The following is a 20,000-nucleotide window of genomic DNA, read 5'->3' as shown; positions in this document are numbered from 1 at the left end:
GGTTGTCGATGCTGTGCTCTGAAAATGAGACGTGCAGCAGAGTGTTGTACTTTTTGCAAGGGTTGGAGAGTGGAGTCAGGGCAGCCTATGAGAAGGGAGTTGCAGTAATCTAATCTGGACAGAATGCAGGATGTAACGAGAGTTTTAGTGGCATCAACAGTGAGAAATTTTCTTATGGAACCTATTCTTCTGATCTCAAAGTAACATGTCTGACAGACTTTTTTGATGTGTTGTTTCATTGAGAGGTGGGAGTCCATGATGAACCCAAGATTCCTAGCACTATAAGAGAGAGAAATGTCACTAGAACCTACTGTGATGGAGGCTGGAAGGGAAGGGAAGTGGTCGAACAGGAAGCTCCAGAGAAAAGAAGAAATTCTCACCCCCTCTCTATCTCGTCACCCCTTTCGTTGTCCGTTTCTATTTTTCAGGCATTTATATTGCTCAATCTTATCAAAGTTCTGTTTATGACAGATGTTTCCTCAATTCTTGCCATTTTCTGTTTCAGGTTTACCCCTGGTAGCAAAACGCACTGAGTCGACGGACGATGGTGAGTAGTAACAGTAAATTAACAGTGTTATCTTTTAATAACAACGAACACTAATTCTGCATATTGAAGCATATTCACACACATCCTAATCTTTGTTCTCTCAATGTGATCCATGGAATTTCAACAGTGGTGTTAATTGTGGTGAATATTACTGTTTTGCTGCTGATTCTATGAGGGTATGTTAAGATGGATAAATCATACCCTGTTTCAGTAAATTGTGAATTGAATCTCTCAACGCTCTCCATATGTACACATCGCAAACCTACTAGTGCCGATTTAATGTGATGTTTTTTGCAACGTCTTTATTTTGTGCGTGTGTACCATTGCATATCAATTATCTTGTTGGATTTATTTTCAGATTTCGAAGAACACATCAACTATCTTTACGAGAGCTCAGACAATGTAGTCATTGCTATGACGTCACGTCTTCCAACCAACCAGGCTGCTCGGCATCCACGTGACACAAACGCAACGAACGCGGCAGGCACACGACAACACAATGCTGACACGGACACTGGTTTGTATTTCATTTCTAATGTATCTACTTATCTTTTTCTTTACTTAGAAATCGAATTTAACCTGAAGGCGAAAAGCAAAAGGCAACAACTGAATGGCAACAGTCGATGTCGATTTTGTCACCTTGTTCGACTCTGTGTTTGCGAACATCTTTTCAATGAGAATCTTAAACGAAATGAGGCAGAGCGTTGTTTAGAGATCAAATAACCAAAGGGAAGTAAGCGCTCTACATGCATACGACATGTGTAATGGAGTAAGCGAGAGTTGTACGGAACCTTTTCTCCTGGCACCTGAGAGAATAACAAGCATTGAAATGAACAAGCGACTTTCATCCTCAAAAAAGGATGATCACCGCAAGCTCATATGCTCATCATTCTCTAAGGCACTCCAACTAACACCTACGTACACAGTCATATACAAGAACCAGCTTTTATTCTCGACCGGACTTAGATCAAGACTGGTTTAAACAGAACAAACACACAAACACTCACATTGTTACAGGGTCGCCTCGAAAGTATCAGTTAGAATATCAAACAGAATGAGGCAGAGCGATGTTAAGATATCAAATAACCAAAGGGAAGTAATCGCTCTTAATGCATACGACATGTGTAATAGAGTAAGCGAGAGTTGTACGGAACCTTTTGAGAGAATAACAAGCATTGAAATGAACAAGCGACTTTCATCCGCTCTCAGGTGCCAGGAGATTGGTTCCGTATAACTCTCGCTTACTCCATTACGCATGTCGTATGCATATAGAGCGCTTAATTACTTCCCTTTGGTTATTTGATCTAAAAATCTGTTCAATCAAGCCGTGCATATTTTTGAATACCAAATATGTAGCTGATCAATGCAAGTGTATTTGTGTATATATGCAAGCGGGAACATGGACACAACGAAAGCTTGAAGCTACCTTTCTTCTTGTGAAGACATTCGGCTCACGGTCTCTGGTCTGTCCAGGCTTTAATATGGGACAAGATCATTTCTCAACTTGGTCACATACCAGAAATAACCAGCCTGGGTGCTGTTTGCGCACAGTTGCCTTGGTACGTTCTCATACATTAAAATCGTACACGCCACCTATGGCTTTTTACGAAGTCAATAATCAAACAAATTCAACTCACTACATCAAGCAATCATGGTGTTGAATGTTGGTATGTGTCTCCGTGGAGGTATGTTCTTATCCCATGCACTGTGATGGTGAGACAAACTGTGTTCACTAGAAGGAGTGTGCATTTAACAAAAGCTTCCAACGTGTGTGGGTGTCTGCAATGTGGGAAGCAACATTTTACTCGTTGAACTTTAAAACAGTCTCCATTCTTAAAACATTGATTGTTTTAATCCGTTCTCTACTTCCCTTTCAGATTTCGAAGAGCACATCAACGTTCTCTACGAAAGCTCAGACGCTGTAGCCGGCGCCGTGACGTCACGTGTTCCAACCAGTCAACGTGAACCTGATCCAAGTAACGCACACATTCCAACCAGCACAGACATCACGGCACAAGGTGCCGATTTTGGATACAGCACGATCCCACCTTCAGCAAATGCAGGCAGCGATGACACCAGCACTGGTGTGTATTCCACTCCTGACGTCAGTGGAGTTAACGTCACCTTTTTCAAGACCTCAGCACTCCAACCTGACGGTGTCGGTGTGTACTCTGAAGTCAGCTAACCACGTGAGACTGGGCCATAAGAAAATTCTCCAATCTCAGAATCAGTATTAAGCATTTGTTGGACGGATTTATTGTTGTATTTCTGCTAAGTTTGGATCACTCTTTGCTGTGCCTGCGTGCATTAATTCTCACTTTGTGTGATTTAGTAAGCTTTAATTAAAAGTCATATTGGCTAAAAGCCAAAATAATACCCTGACAACTTGACACATTCTGCTGAAAGGGAGATCATTCATCACAGTGTGTGTTTGCACACGAAAACGTCGTTTGTTTGTGTGTGCGTATGTGTGTGTGTGTGTGTGTGTGTGTGTGTGTGTGTGTGTGTGCGTGTGAGTTTCCGTGCGTGCGTACGTGTGTGTGCCTGCGTGTGTTCGTCTGTCCGTGCGAGCTGGTAGTTCAAGCCATTTTCTCTGCAGTTGTTGTGTTTGCTTCCCTTTGCATAACCGGAGTTTTGTGTTATGGGCTTGCTTATAATGCGTACTATTCCGGCTGTGCAGGTCATGTACATTTTCATTAAAACAATGTTCGTTCATTCCTCTACTCCGTGTGTGTGTGTGTGTGTGTGTGTGTGTGTGTGTGTGTGTGTGTGTGTGTGTGTATGTTTGTGTGTGTGTGTGTATGTGCGTGTGTGCGTGCGTGCGTGCGTATGTGTCTGTGTGTCCGTGTGTGCGTGGGTGCGTTCATTTCCTCCTGCAGTTTATTAACCCCTTACAGACTGTGTGCGTGAGTTAATTTCCTCATAAAGCGTGTGTGTGTGTGAGCGTGTGTGTGTGTGTGTGTGTGTGTGTGTGTGTGTGTGTGTGTGCGTGTGTGTATGCGTGTATGTGTGTGTGTGTGTGTGTGTGTGTATGTGTGTGTGGGCGTGCACGTACATTTCCTCTTACAATTTATTTACCCACCCCCCTTAAGAGCTCGAAACTAACCTTGTTTTTTCACATTTTGTCCCATACGAATATTCAAACTCAACTTCTTTGAACTGTCAGTATTATAGGCCTTAACAAAATCAAACTAACCTGGCAAACGAAAAAGTAAGCATTTAAGATCCACTCCAAAAAAGAAACGTTTACATCTAAGCAGGTGGTATTTAAATGTCACACTTGTAATCTGACACAATTAATAAATATAAGATCTTACTTCCTCGTCAGAATGGTTAGCGAGCAACTTTATTCAAGGCTGTCTTTAATTCAGCCCGAAGTCGACTTTGCGAAGACTGGGCGAAGTCTGTTTACGGAAAGGTGAGTGCCAATTGCTTCGTGCAGCAAGCTTCACGAAGTATACTTCGCGTAGTCGACTTCGCCATATTAATTGCCGGCTTAAAGCACAGACGCATTATAACAGTCGACGGCTAAGGTATATAACTATAGTATCTCCATACCCTTACACTGGTGCAATTCTGTAACACATAGTACTTAGCCACTGGTTAATTAACAGAGAGAAAAATAAAGAACAAGTCGCGTAAGGCGAAATTACTACATTTAGTCAAGCTGTCGAACTCACGGGATGAAACTGAACGCACTGTATTTAGTCACTAAGACAGTACAGCTTCGTCAATCCCCGCGTGAAGGAAATCGCTCACCTTCCACGTGCAAAACGTAGTGGTATTGACACGCCAGATTAGCGCGGTAGCGTATTGTGCTAAGCAGGAAAGCGCGCTTTTCTGTATTCTTGTTAACTTTCTGAGCTTGTTTTGAATACAACCTATCATATCTATTTTTGGAATCAGGAAATGATCACGAATAAGATGACGTACATCATTTTTGGATCGATTTCTTACATTTTAATCGTAAGACTAATTATTCTATTTTCGTTAATTGTGATCACATTTTAAGAGTAAACATGACATATGTATACATTTTTAGATTCAGAATCTGATGAAGAGTACGATGCAATCAATTTTAAATCTGTTTGCAAAAAATCGATTTTAATGACAACTTTAATGAGCAAACTCATTAATTCAATTTTAAGCCTCCAAGCTGAAATGCAATACCAAAGTCCGGGCTTCGTCGAAGATTACTTGACCAAATTTCAACCAATTTGGTTAAAAAAATGAGAGCGTGACAGTGCCGCCTCAACTTTCACGAAAAGCCGGATATGACGTCATAACAGACATTTATCGAAAAAAAATCTGGGGATATCATACCCAGGAACTCTCATGTAAAATTTCATAAAGATCGGTCCAGTAGTTTACTCTAAATCGCTCTACACACACACACACACACACACACACACACACACACACACACACACACGTACACACACACACCTCACTCACACACACACACACACACACACACACACACACACACACACACACACACATACACCACCACGACCCTCGTCTCGATTCCCCCCTCTACGTTAAACATTTAGTCAAAACTTGACTAAATGTAACAAGTCGCGTAAGGCGAAATTACTACATTTAGTCAAGCTGTGGAACTCACAGAATGAAACTGAACGCACTGCATTTTTTCACAATGACCGTAGTCCGCCGCTTGTGCAAAACGGAATGAAACTGACGAGCCTGTTCAGCGCGGTAGTGGTTTCGCTGTGCTGCATAGCACGCTTTTCTGTACCTCTCTTCGTTTGAACTTTCTGAGCGTGTTTTTAATCCAAACATATCATATCTATATGTTTTTGGAATCAGGAACCGACAAGAAATAAGATGAAATTGTTTTTAAATCGATTTCGGAAATTTAATTTTGATAATAATTTTTATATTTTTAATTTTCAGACCTTGTTTTTAATCTGAATATAACATATTTATATGTTTTTGGAATCAGAAAATGATGAAGAATAAGATGAACGTAAATTTGGATCGTTTTATAAAAAATTAATTTTAATTACAATTTTCAGATTTTTAATGACCAAAGTCATTAATTAATTTTTAAGCCACCAAGCTGAAATGCAATACCGAAGTCCGGCCTTTGTCGAAGATTGCTTGGCCAAAATTTCAATCAATTTGATTAAAAAATGAGGGTGTGACAGTGCCGCCTCAACTTTTACAAAAAGCCGGATATGACGTCATCAAAGACATTTATTGCAAAAATGAAAAAATGTCTGGGGATATCATACCCAGGAACTCTCATGTCAAATTTCATAAAGATCGGTCCAGTAGTTTACTCTCAATCGCTCTACACACACACACGCACACACACACACACACACACACACACACATACACCACGACCCTCGTCTCGATTCCCCCTCTATGTTAAAACATTTAGTCAAAACTTGACTAAATGTAAAAACGATCATATAGGTTTTCGCACCCATGGGAGGTAATCGGAAGCGACCAAACAGACTGAGCTAGTAGCGCGACATATGTCGTGACAACCAGGTGACAGTATACGTAAGGTAGCGCGACATATGTCGTGACAACCAGCCTTAGCGCGTGCGTTGCTGCAACGACAAAAACAAATTAACAGAACTGCAAGCTCAAATGTTGATCATGCTATTATGTTAAATTGTAAGTGGATACGGCTTGAAACATGCTTTTAGCAAAATGGGTTTTGCAAGTGTGCTTGTTTGTTTGTTTGCTTAACGCCCAGCCGACCACGAAGGGCCATATCAGGGCGGTGGTTTTGCAAGTGTGTTTGTTTGTTTGTTTGCTTAACGCCCAGCCGACCACGAAGGGCCATATCAGGGCGGTGGTTTTGCAAGTGTGCTTGTTTGTTTGTTTGCTTAACGCCCAGCCGACCCCGAAGGGCCATATCAGGGCGGTGGTTTTGCAAGTGTGCTTGTTTGTTTGTTTGCTTAACGCCCAGCCGACCACGAAGGGCCATATCAGGGCGGTGGTTTTGCAAGTGCTGTTTTGCTGTTTGCTTGTATTATTTGTAATGAAGAGGCATTTTTTTCAATCAAGGAAGAAAACCTTCATTCAGAATTATATCGGTATTTCAAAGCATGCATTTTAAGTGGAGACGACTTGAAAGATGCTTTCAGGAAATGTTGTGCATGTTTAATTTCCTGGTTGCTTGTATTTTTATTGTTTTTATAATGAAGAGACATTTTGAAATAGAGGAAGGAAAACTTCATTCATAATTCTGTTGGTCTTTCAAAGCAAGGTTTGTGTTGGCCATGCGCGAATTTGTTTATCAAATGAATTTAAATCAAAACTGACTTTCAGGCAGGAAAGCCTGTTAATCGCAAAGTGCGCTCTGGATTTGAGTTCGAACAAATACCAAGTTTCAAGCCATGCTTCTGTGATGGAAAGGGACTGAGAGTATTTTCTTTCATATTGGTAATGTAGCATTGTGTCAGCAGTCATCTAGGCAAGATAACGAGTCTCACTAGACTGCAACAATAGCTACTGCGACAGAGGTGTATCTCAGATCCAGTTTACATCTTTCCATGGACACTGCGATGAAGATCGTGTTGATTCTGTTCGTGAGTGGAGCATGGTGCGGCTGTACTGGTATGTTTATGCACGCTATCACATTGTCTTGATATATCTGTCTGTCTCTCTGTCTGTCGGTCTGTCTTGTCTGTCTGTCTCTCTCTCTATCTCTCTATCTCTCTCTCTCTCTCTCTCTCTCTCTCTCTCTCTCTCTCTCTCTCTCTCTCTCTCTCTCTCTCTCTCTCTCTCTCTCTCTCTCTCCTCACATTATTTATGTTGCGACGCTCTGGGATGGCAGCAGTGATGCCCACTTGAAAAAGCTAGACTCTCTCTATCGTCGCTCGGCTAAACTCATCGTAAAGGATAATGCCTCAACAGATATGAAATTAATAATGCTTAACTTTCTTCCACTGGAAAACCATCTCAAATGAAACAAAGCCATTTTCATACATAAATTGTATTACGGTAAAGTGCCGATTTACATTACATCATTATTTAACAAAACTACCGACAGATGTGGGTCGAAGACTCGATCAACTTGATCCGACCGATTCCACGAATTGACCTTTATAAGACCAGTCTTGCTTTTTCGAGTACATCAATTTGGAATTCACTTCCATCATCCTTTAAGCACTTAAAGTCATTAAACAGTTTTAAAAAATGTGTTAAAAAACACGTACTGTCTGAGTAGTTTAACGCGATTTTTGATTTACCACACTTAGAATTAGAACTACGTCAAAGAATATGCTGTGCATTGTATATTCGGAACATATTTTTGTTGTACTATTGCTACATGTTTGATTGCTACCAGCTTGTACTTATAATTACCTGCATAGTATGCATCGGATTTTATGAATGACCACATATGTATGCTCTTCAATCAATCAATCAATATGAGGCTTATATCGCGCGTATTCCTTGGGTACAGTTCTAAGCGCAGGGATTTATTATAAAACAAATGTATGCAATTTATATCGCGCACATATTCAAGGCACAGGGATTTATTTATGCCGTGTGAGATGGATTTTTTTTACACAATACATCACGTATTCACATCGGCCAGCAGATCGCAGCCATTTCGGCGCATAACCTACTTTTCACGGCCTATTATTTCAAGTCACACGGGTATTTTGGTGGACATTTGTATAAACACAATTTTGCCAGGAAAGACCCTTTTGTCAATCGTGGGATCTTTAACGTGCACACCCCAATGTAGTATACACGAATGGACCTCAGGTTTTCGTCTCATGCCTCATCTTCATCATCATCATCGTCGTCATCATCATCATCATCATCATCATCATCATCATCATCATCATCATCATCATCATCATCATCATCATCATCATCATCATCATCATCATCGTCATCATCGTCATCTTTATCATCACGTGCTGAAGTTTTCCGACCTCCTTTTGTTGTTAACTTTTTAACATTTTAATTTTTAATTGTTTAATTGTATCAGTGTGTGTCTGTGCGTCCCAAGGACAGATTGTAAGAAAAAGCGTAGCCTTAAAATCGTAATCCTTATTAAATAAAGTTCAATTCAATTTCAATTCAATTCTCTCTCTCTCACTCTCTCTCTTTCTCTGTCTCTCTCTCTTTCTCTCTTTCTCTCTTTCTCTCTCTTTCTCTCTCTGTCTTTCTCTCTCTCTCTCTCTGTCTCTCTCTCTCTCTCTCTCTCTCTCTCTCTCTCTCTCTCTCTCTCTCGGGGGCGGGGACGTAGCTCAGTTGGTAGCGCGCTGGCTTTGTAGCCAGTTGGTCGCTATCAGCGTGGGTTCGATCCCCACGTTCGGCGAGAGATTTATTTCTCGGAGTCAACTTTGTGCAGACTCTCTTCGGTGTCCGAACACCCCCGTGTGCACACATGCGCACGAAAAAGATCCCACGTTCACAGCGAAAGTCTCAGGGCTTGGAAAACACGAAGACACACATGCATCATCTCTCGTCTCTGATTATCATGATCGTATTTCGATACTTTGACGAGACAAACCCAATGCTGGTGTGTCGAAGAAGACAGCCACAGCGGGCTTGTTCGAATCAAAGTATCACACCATATCTTCAGCGTATTACCAATACCTGTCCCAATATAGACCAGTTGGTCTAAGAGGACGTTAAACCCTAATAGTCAGTCTCTCTCTCTCTCTCTCTCTCTCTCTCTCTCTCTCTCTCTCTCTCTCTCTGTAACTGAAACCCCCATTACACCGACAATTAAAAGTCCCCTCTCTGGGCGAGGGCTGGTTGAAAAAAAGCTCGTTGTATTGCTTATGCCACAACCCTCGAAAAATAAAATTTGATTTGATCTCTCTCTCTCTCTCTCTCTCTCTCTCTCTCTCTCTATCTCTCTGTCTCTGTCTCTGTCTCTCTCTGTCTCTCTCTCTCTCTCTCTCTCTCTCTCTCTCTCTCTCTCTCTCTCTCTCTCTCTCTCTCTCTCTCTCTCTCTCTCTCTCTCTCTCTCTCTCATTAATTCGTCACATTCATATCTATAGTTAAGTAAAGAGAATGGGTGCACAAAGGTTTGACAGAATGCATTAGACTCTCATAAGCCCTTGGTCTGAAAACATGCGCTGAATATCTGCATGCTAATTTGTGAACAGTTAATGTGTTTAGTATTTGTTTGTCGTCCATGATTGTTTTGATAGACCCCTCCCCCCACCATAAAAAAAAGATGATAAGACAGATGATAGCAATATAATAAAACGAAAACACCGACTCGAAGTGAATCTGATTTCAATTGTACGGCATATTTCTGTATGCATAGCAACTGACCCAAGGGTTTGTCTTAACAAAACCACAACAAATAGTATTGATGTTTTCGTATTCTGGGATAAATCACGTCCGACCAGTCTAGCCTGTACTGTAAACCTTTAGTCGTTCATGTTGAATGTTTTCTCTGAACGATTGGAATAACAGGGAAGACATAATATCACAATCAAAAGACCTCTTCAATGTTCGAGCAAAACACTACCCAAGTGCAGATATTATACAGTTAGCTACTTGTCAGACTTAAGAAGATCAAGTAGGTACTTGTGTAGTAATTGCACGCGTGTCTGCAAATTGACCAGTCAGTTTGACGCTACCTGCAAATATGACATTGATATTGAGAGAGCTGTTACAATAGCCGCTGATGAACACCTCAAAGGGTATGATTCATATCACTCAAGTAGATAGCACATTGGGTTTTGCTCTTAAATGATAATATAACTAAGCAGGAAAATCCTCACGATGAAGAAGTAATTTTGTTTTTGGATATGTGCCAAACGCCTGTCGTTTTGGCGTGGCAGGAAGTAACCGCATTGTTAACATGTAATTTAATTAAGTCTGAGTGTGCCCGCCTGAAAAGGTGTGAGTAATTTATACTACACAGTACGGATCATCAGGAACAAGTGGTAGTTTGTCCTCTGTGGCGTAGATTTAAATGTCAGATTTTACTGAGGAGGGATCAGCAATGAAGACTGTGTTTGGTGTTGTTCCTGTGTACAGTAGGATGTAACTGCCGTGGTATATGATCTCTCATTCTGTCTCTGTCTGTATCTGTCTCTGATTCTCTCTCTCTCTCTCTCTCTCTCTCTCTCTCTCTCTCTCTCTCTCTCTCTCTCTCTCTCTCTCTCTCTCTCTCTCTCTCTCTCTCTCTCTCTCTCTCTCTCTCTCTCTCTTTCTCTCTCCCTCTCTCCGTTTTTTTGTTCTTTCTCATACTAGTGTTGTTGTTTTTTTCATTTTGTAGAAGCCTGTAGATATAGATGACCCCAAGAAGGGTTAAAGATACTTTCCTGCGAAGATGATCATGTCAACTGTCCAGTACAGATCTGCCACGTTATTTACAGGAGATAAGAATACGCTTTCACTGGAACACATTTGCAAACAAATAAAACCCGGGCTGCTTCCTGTTCAACAAGGCAATGTGATGGTCACAATAATTAATAAATGTTAACTGACAGCAATGGCAATTTCACGTATAAGTTCTGCACATTTTTGACAGTTAAAATTGACAACAAATATATTTTAAATAATATTACCTGACAGTGATGTAAATCTGACAAAGCAATGCTACAAATATGTATATAGTACATGTATATAGTAACAAACTGTCTCTAATACAATATTTCAATCAAAGAGTGTGCGGGCAATTTTAATCAATCAATCAATCAATCAATGACGCTTATATCGCGCATATTCCGTGGGTACAGTTCTAGGCGCTCTGCAGTGATGCCGTGTGAGATGAAATTTTATACGGCCAGTAATTGCAGCCATTTCGGCGCATATTTACCTTTCACGGCCTATTATTCCAAGTCACACGGGTATAGGTAGACAATTATTAACTGTGCCTAAGCAATTTTGCCAGGAAAGACCCTTTTGTCAATCGTGGGATCTTTAACGTGCACACCCAATGTAGTGTACACGGGGGGGGGGGGGGGGGGGGGGGGGGGGGGGGGGGGGGGGGGGGGGGGTTCGGACACCGAAGAGAGTCTGCACACAAAGTTGACTCTGAAATAAATTTCCGCCGAACCTGGGATCGAACTCACGCTGACAGCGGCCAACTGAATACAAATCCAGCGCGCTACCAACTGAGCTATATCCCCGCCAACTTTTAATTACGTTCCTTCACGTGGAAGTTACACATTTCTAGTTAACCTTCTTGCCCTGTATTACACGCACATACATACACCATGACCCTTGTCTCCATTCCCCGTCTATGTTAAAACATTTAGTTTAAACTTGACTAAATGTAAAAAGGGTGATGTACCACAATAATAAACTCGTTATTCATATCTTGTAAAACGAATGGCAGAATCAGAATAGATTAAAAGAATGTTATCCAGTATAGATAAATCCTATTCATTTATTTTCAGCGGCTGCCAGCACTACCTCGCGATCGCCCACCAGAACAACCCCAACGGCTAAAAGCAACACAACTCAGACAGATGGCATATATACATCAACACCAATAATCAGCACACCAACATCTATCATTGAAATCACAAGCACACCAAACGTTAACTCTACCATCGCACCAGCAATTCGAAATGCCTACACATCAACCACTGAAACCCACATTACACCGACAATTAAAAGTACCTCATCACAACCAGGGGGTAGCGGTAGCAACAACTCATTGCCACTTAGCACGACAGCCATACCAACAACTACGAGCACAGCTACACCATCCGCTAAACTCACTAATATACCAACAACTAGTAGCACACAAACCACATCAGCAGCTATCAGCACCTCCACATCTAGCACAACAGCCATACCAACAACTACGAGCACAGCTACACCATCCGTTAAAATCACTAATACACCAACAACTAGTAGCACACAAACCACATCAGCAGCTATCAGCACCTCCACATCTAGCACGACAGCCATACCAACAACTATTAGCACAGCTATACTCTCACTTAACACCACTAATACACCAACAACCAGCAACACAAAAACGACAGTAAGATCTAGCAGCACCTCCACATCTAACACTGACAGCCCCACTGCATCAACTGGCATGGCAGATGCAACTTCCCAAACGACTGGCATCTCTACCAAACAGACAACCCCCAGCATCACCACACCTGCATCTGTAAACGTCATTACACCGAACATTATTAGCACCACACCACCAGCAACGGATATAAGCAGCAACGCCTTCACACCACCTAGAACGACACCCACACTGACAATTAACAGCACTACTGAACTATCTGCTGAAAGCAGTACACCCACACCATCAAGTAGGAGCACAAAAAACACATCAGCATCTAGCATCTACTCCACGTCTAACACTGATAAATCTAGTGCATCAGCTGGTATAACAGCTATAACTCTTCATGCGACTGGCATCTCTACCAAACAGTCAATCCACAACACCAGCACACCTACGTCTTTTAGCATCACTACATCAATCATTGGTAGCAGCATAACACTAACCCCTAGCAGTTTTACCAAGCCAACATCTAACAGCACTACAGCATCAGACAAAGATGAAACCAAGACATCGCCAACGAACAGCAGTTCGATGCAAGCATCAACAGACACAACAGTCGAAAACAGCAACGACAACGACGATGAAAATGGGGGATTGTCTCTTCCACTCATCGCTGGTGGAGTGGGTGGAGGACTTGTCGTTGTCGTCATCGTCGTTGTTATTGTCATCGTTGTTGTCGTCAAAAGACGTCGAGGTAATGTAACTCTACTTATACTTATCACGCCGTCTGTTCCATCTGTAACCTAGCAGGAGTGTGTATTCATCGTATTCACGTAGCATCAAGAGGGAGACAGAGAGAGAGAGAGAGAGAGAGAGAGAGAGAGAGAGAGAGAGAGAGAGAGAGAGAGAGAGAGAGAGAGAGAGAGAAAGAGAGAGAGATAGAGAGAGAGAGAGAGAGAATGAGAGAGAGGGAGAGAGGGAGAGAGAGAGACACACACACAAACACACGCACACACACACACACACAAACACGCACGCACGCACACACACACGGAGAGGGGTGGAGGGAGAGACAGAGAGAGAGAGAGAGAACTACTGCTTGTAAATAATTCAAAATTTCGGTATTTTTGTTGTATTTTTTTAAAACAAATATCATTATTATATCCGTTGTTTCTATTTTTTGTTTTCTGTTTTTTGTTTTTGCTGTTTTAGAATCGACCAAGGGGGACAAGAACGCTTTCGTGAAAGATGATGGTAAATATCATTTAGACGAATTGCTTTCCCCTCCAAATATTTCCGGCCGATTTCCAATAGTTATTGCAAAGGGATCTTACTTTAGGATTTTGCAAACTGTGTCTAACTTGTAATAATATTAAGTCGGTAACTCGATATATTCATTGCTTTTGAAAGCTTTTCGAGCCTATCCATAGCTGAACCAGTTTTCTAATCAAGGAGTGTTATGTTGTTGTTTTTGTTGTTGTCGTTGATGCTGTTGTGGTTGTTGTTTTGTTGTTTTTGTTGTCCGTTTTTGTCGTATATTATTTTATATTAGTCTTCTTTTCTTTTGATTATGTTTTTAATTAATTCCCTTGTTTTGAGGGGGAGGGGTGGTATAATGTGTTCATCATGGACGCTATTTGTGTCACCTTACAGAAAAGTATTAAAACATTACAATTCTTTTTTTTTTAAACAGTCAATACTTTGAATTGATATCAAAGGATATCTTATCATTCAACATTTTACGCACACCATATCATGCTTAATACTGGTTTAATCCTAATACTGACAATATGAAACAATTTTAAAATAATTACCTTCCATTTGTATAATGAGGTTGATGTGTGTCAAATAACTATGGTCGATCCTCGGTCAGCCTGAGAGCTACATTTTCTGTCGTTTTTTCTTCATTTAGATTTTGAAATGGTGTCCAACTGTTACTACGAGAGCTCCAATGTTATGCATTATGCGGCGCCTGCATGCCGCCAGACCATTGGTCAATCACCAACTTCACTTGACACGGATATAACAAAAGCAGATGAGAAGGAATCCAAAAGCTCACTGGCTCAGCCGCACATTCCAGATGTATATGGCGTTGTCAACAAGCCACGTGGTCCCACGGCCACAAATAAGGCATAGTCTGCACATAAAGACTACGCCCTTGTTGATAAAACCAAGTAAAACCAGAAAATCATTGATAGTTTGGTTAAATCAGCCACTGCTATAAACAAGGCAGAGGATTAATCAGATCATGTGTTTTCTCATGTGAACAGAAACACAAAGCAAGTTTAAAGAGATAATTAAATATGAAAATATGTGTAATAGCTATGGAGATGGTCTAGCTGCCATGAAGGCGATCACATTCACGAACATTCGTCATGGCTCTAATAATTATGAGAACATTAACAGTATTTCGCTTAGGCCAACAAAAAAAATTGTCTGTTTAGGGTAACCCGACCGACCCTATCGATTTGGCGCCGACCCAAAAACTTTTTTTTTATTTAAAAAAAAAAAAAAAAAAAAAAGAGGTAAAAATGCTAAAAAGAGACATTTGGCGTTTCTTTCTCTCCCTTTCTCTCTGTTTTATTTATACGTTAGTTTTGAAACATGTATTCATCAATAAGAAGTGAATGTTCAGCCAACATAGCATTTACACACACACACACACACACACAAAAAAAAAAAAACCTACCTACCTACCGACCCTACTTTTTTTGGTCATGTTACCCTAAACAGACAAATTTTTTTTTGGCCTTATGTGTTTATCAATTTGTAAACCTGCGCCAGCGTTTACATTAGATATTGTTGCTGTTTGTTCTTAGTTTATTACAGTGGCACAGCTAGCTTGCTTTCTTCATGTGTTTGAAATAGAAAAAAACCCATAATTATTTTTAACTTTGATTTGCATTCTAATTTATTTATTTATTTTTTATTTTTTATTTATTTATTTATTTCCTCTGTCCCCACCCCCCCCCCCCCCCTTTTATGAATGTGTATCACTTTTAGTCTAGTATGCCTGTGCCCATGACATCATCCAACCACTTCTCTCCCCTTTCATTCATTTCCGTTCCTAGAGTTCCTTCCCTTTTTTGCGTGTTTCCCCTCCATTTTCTTTCAAACCTTGTTCGTTCCGTGTTGCGTCTGCTTTTTGTTGTCTTTTGTGTTCTTGTTTTTCCTGATGAAGCTTCCATAAGCGACAATTCGTACCGTCTTGTCCCGTTCTTGTATTGGTGAGTACAGTATTCCTTTGTTTTCTAACTTTGATTTGCATTATTGATGATTATAAACATAATTGTACCAATAGTTCAAGGGATGATTGTTTGACTTATTCGTGATTAATTTTTACTTACATTTTTTTTAGTATTCAGGCATGAGTATATATATACGTTTTTCTCATTTGAGTACATGTTTTCCCCTGTGGGAAATCAGAAATGAAAGGACGCCTTAAAAAAAAGACAAGTTGATATTGTTGTTGTCATTTGTACATGTCATTGAATATATCATTGTAAAGCTTTTATTCTCGTTAACACGACTATCCGTACATCATCACGCAAACATGAAATACTTCCCCGTGAAACCAAAGTCCAAGCTTGCTTTTTTTGCAGCCGATTTCGTGTGCTTATTTGTGGTCAATATCAAAGAGACTCGGACGTTAAAAACAGCAGTAGTAAATATTCGAGTGAAATCAATGTCAAAGGATTTCCTCAATATAGTGTGTTTTCTGTCGCGCGAAACAGACTTGCTCGTTTACATTACAACACGATGTAAGCAACATTCACACATCTGATAACAAAACTTCCGGGACGGCAACACCTTTAAATCCTAGCCATGTCACTGAGAATGTTGCTTGACTAGATATAATCAACGTGTTTGTTTGAACAATTGAACATGTAGTCGACCAAATGATTTGGTTTCCTGTCACGATCGCTAGCTGGAAGTTTGCCGATGCACAAAATGTATCTTTTTATCAGCTGATAATTTTTTGTCGCTTTCTGTAACAAACATTAGAAAAAGGATCATGTGATCATGTAGAAAAGTTTCCGTAGTTTTCAAGTCACAACGCAGGCTCATCGCTGATGTACGGTGTTATTAGTTTCGGCGGAAGAATTGGGCGTTGTAGGTTCAGCTGTGCGCTTTGGTGATACCGAGTCAAGGATGTCAACTGTGTGGATATTACTGCTGCATATAGTAGTACAATGCTCTGATGGTAGGCTTGTTGAGTATATGATATATCTCTGTGTCTCTCTGTGTCTCTCTGTGTCTCTGTCTCTGTCTCTGTCTCTCTCTCTCTCTCTGTCTCTCTCTCTCTCTCTCTGTCTCTCTGTCTCTCTCACTCTCTCTCTTTCTCTCTCTCGCTGTCTCTCTCTCTCTCTCTCTCTCTCTCTCTCTCTCTCTCTTTCTGTTTATCTGTCTGTCTCTGTCTGTCTGTCTGCCTGTCTCTCTCTCTCACTTTCTTTATCGCTTATCGCTCTCTCTCTCTCTTTCTCTTTCTCTTTCTCTTTCTCTCTCTCTCTCTCTCTCTCTCTCTCTCTCTCTCTCTCTCTCTCTCTCTCTCTCTCTCTCTCTCTCTCTCTTTCTCTCTTTCTCCTTCCTTCTCTCTCTCTTTCTTACTCTGTCTCTCTTTCGATATGAATGTACACAAAAGTTAATTTGGGATGTATACGTAGATGATGCGATTAAAATACAAATATATACTCGAGCTATGTTTACATTGAAAGTGATTGTTAATGTATCTGCTTTTGTTTAAACAATTGCGACGATACTTTCCTTGAGTTGTTAAACATATTAGTGACTGACGGTATGGGAAACTCATTCTGTGTATAGTACGCTTTATTTATCTGACCATGAAGAGATGTTTCCAAATTCAACTATACAATGTCTTTTCACTATTAAAGCAACAGTCCTTCCCGCTCATGTAAACAGCTCGGCCCGCCATCTTTTTGTTTGTTTGTTTGCTTAACGCCCAGCCGACCACGAAGGGCCATATCAGGGCGGTGCTGCTTTGACATATAACGTGCGCCACACACAAGACACAAGTCGCAGCACAGGCTTCATGTCTCACCCAGTCACATTATTCTGACACCTTGGACCAACCAGTCCTAGCACTAACCCCATAATGCCAGACGCCAGGCGGAGCAGCCACTAGGTTGCCAATTTTAAAGTCTTAGGTATGACCCGGCCGGGGTTCGAACCCACGACCTCCCGATCACGGGGCGGACGCCTTACCACTTATAGGCCAACCGTGCCGGTCTTGGCCCGCCATCTCAGAACTGGCAAACCGATTACATGGAAAGTACGACACTTCCTCAAACTCCTCAAAGACTGGGTGGCCGATTGGTAACGCACTTGCGCTCGGAAGCGAGAGGTTGCGTGTTCGACCATGGGTCAGGCCGCAATTTTCTCCCCCCTTTCCTAACCTAGGTGGTGGGTTCAAGTGCTAGTCTTTCGGATGAGACGAAAAACCGAGGTCCCTTCGTGTACACTACATTGGGGTGTGCACGTTAAAGATCCCACGATTGACAAAAGGGTCTTTCCTGGCAAAATTGTATAGGCATAGATAAAAATGTCCACCAAATACCCGTTTGACTTGGAATAATAGGCCGTGAAAGGTGAATGTTCGCCTAATAGGCTTGAAGTTTGCTGGTCAATGTGAATGCGTTATATATTGTGTGTAAAAAAAAATGTCTGTTTGTCTGTCTGTCTGTAAAAAATTCCATTTCAAACGGCAGAAATGATAATTTAAAGCGCGGAGAGCACAGTTGTGGTTCGCGCTATATTATAAGCTTTCCATAATAATGATAATAATAAACTCAACAGGCTGCATGCTTGCATCGCAGTTATGAATTAATTTCTCAGAAAGCCACTCGTGTCAGACTGCGAAATGAATTAATACCAGTATACAAACAATATCAAATTCTGCACAGAAAGCATTCAGGATGTTGACTGTTCGGTGTGCCGTTAAGTGGAGGGATCGTCATATATCCCATATATTGCTATTTCATATGTTACGTGGATTTCCATTGGTCAATTGGGCAAAACTGAGCTCAGTGCAAAAGTGATATCGACGACATTTCCGTCGATATCAGTTTTGATATCGACGACCTCTTTATTGCTTCCCCACTTCAAAAACAAAAACACCTAAATTTAAAAACAAACAAATATATATGAAAATGTAATTATCCCAGAATTTAGTTGAGCAAGTGACTAAAGACTTTTTGAAAGGAAAGACATTTTGAAATACTGAAAAGTACAAGAAAAGAGTGAACAAAAAGAAATAATAATCAGAGGGAGGGATATGGAACAGCCAAAACTGAGACAAATACTTTTGTAATTTCTTTACAGTAAATACAAAATGTCCAGAGAATTAGCAATGTATCTAACATTGACTGACTGTGTGATGATATCTTCTGCTATTGGTCTGTTTCGACAGTGATATCAAAATCTCGACCTCCGGTCTCGATTTTGATATCACTGTCTCAACAGACCATAGCAGAAGATATCATCACACAGTCCGTCAATATTGGGTAATATCATCACACAGTCAGTCAATATTGGGTAATATCATCACACAGTCCGTCAATATTGGGTAATATCATCACACAGTCCGTCAATATTGGGTAATATCATCACACAGTCCGTCAATATTGGGTAATATCATCACACAGTCCGTCAATATTGGGTAATACAATCCGTAACCACGTAGGGTGAAGGGACGTTACAAAAAAACAAGTCGCGTCAGGCGAAATTACTACATTTAGTCAAGCTGTGGAACTCACAGAATGAAACTGAAGGCACTGCATTTTTTCACAATGACCGTAGTCCGCCGCTCGTGCAAAACGCAGTGAAACTGACGAGACTGTTTGGCGCGGAAGTGGTTTCGCTGTGCTGCATAGCACGCTTTTCTGTACCTCTCTTCGTTTCAACTTTCTGAGCGTGTTTTTAATCCAAACATATCATATCTATATGTTTTTGGAATCAGGAACCGACAAGGAATAAGATCAAATTGACTAAATGTAAAAACTAGCCAACTGGCCATATATGCAATCGTGAGCATAACTGTTGTCACAGCAATCACTGTGCCTTGAAGGCAGTCGCTTCCTTGTAACTTGAGAAAATACTGAGTGTAACCTAGGTGGTGGGTTCAAGTGCTAGTCTTTCGAATGAGACGAAAAATCGAGGTCCCTCGTGTACACTACATTGGGGTGTGCACGTTAAAGATCCCACGATTGACAAAAGGGTCTTTCCTGGCAAAATTGTATAGGCATAGATAAAAAAAAAATGTCCACCAAAATACCCGTGTGACTTGGAATAATAGGCCGTGAAAAGTAGGATATGCGCCGAAATGGCTGCGATCTGCTGGTCGATGTGAATGCGTGATGTATTGTGTAAAAAAATCCATCTCACACGGCATAAATAGATCCCTGCGCCTTGAGTCCGAGTCTGGAGATACGCGCGCGATATAAGACTTCATATACTATAATAATGATACTTGGTAAAAGGTTTGTAACAAACCGT

At 40.9% G+C, this 20,000-nt stretch overlaps 2 protein-coding genes across 2 annotated transcripts in view; both read left to right on the top strand.

Moving 5' to 3' along the window:
- Positions 1-15,095, top strand: part of LOC138954278 (mucin-2-like) — a 17,547-nt gene extending 2,452 nt beyond the window's left edge. The window contains exons 3-8 of the mRNA XM_070326159.1: positions 506-547; positions 906-1,064; positions 2,425-2,730; positions 11,917-13,242; positions 13,701-13,742; positions 14,401-15,095. Of these exons, the coding sequence (XP_070182260.1) occupies positions 506-547; positions 906-1,064; positions 2,425-2,730; positions 11,917-13,242; positions 13,701-13,742; positions 14,401-14,624 (2,099 nt within the window). The 3' untranslated portion in view covers positions 14,625-15,095. The remainder of the gene's footprint in view (positions 1-505; positions 548-905; positions 1,065-2,424; positions 2,731-11,916; positions 13,243-13,700; positions 13,743-14,400) is intronic.
- A 612-nt stretch (positions 15,096-15,707) lies between these two features.
- LOC138954277 (uncharacterized) overlaps positions 15,708-20,000 on the top strand; it is a gene marked incomplete at its 3' end in the record, with an annotated part of 8,720 nt that continues 4,427 nt past the window's right edge. Inside the window, 1 exon segment of the mRNA XM_070326158.1 lies at positions 15,708-16,692. Within this exon segment, the coding sequence (XP_070182259.1) occupies positions 16,641-16,692 (52 nt within the window).

The sequence above is a fragment of the Littorina saxatilis genome, unplaced genomic scaffold (genome assembly GCF_037325665.1).
Source record: "Littorina saxatilis isolate snail1 unplaced genomic scaffold, US_GU_Lsax_2.0 scaffold_626, whole genome shotgun sequence".
NCBI lineage: Eukaryota > Metazoa > Mollusca > Gastropoda > Littorinimorpha > Littorinidae > Littorina > Littorina saxatilis.
The sequence above is the reverse complement of the archived record's forward strand: the minus strand, read 5'-3'. Positions and strand labels throughout refer to the sequence as shown.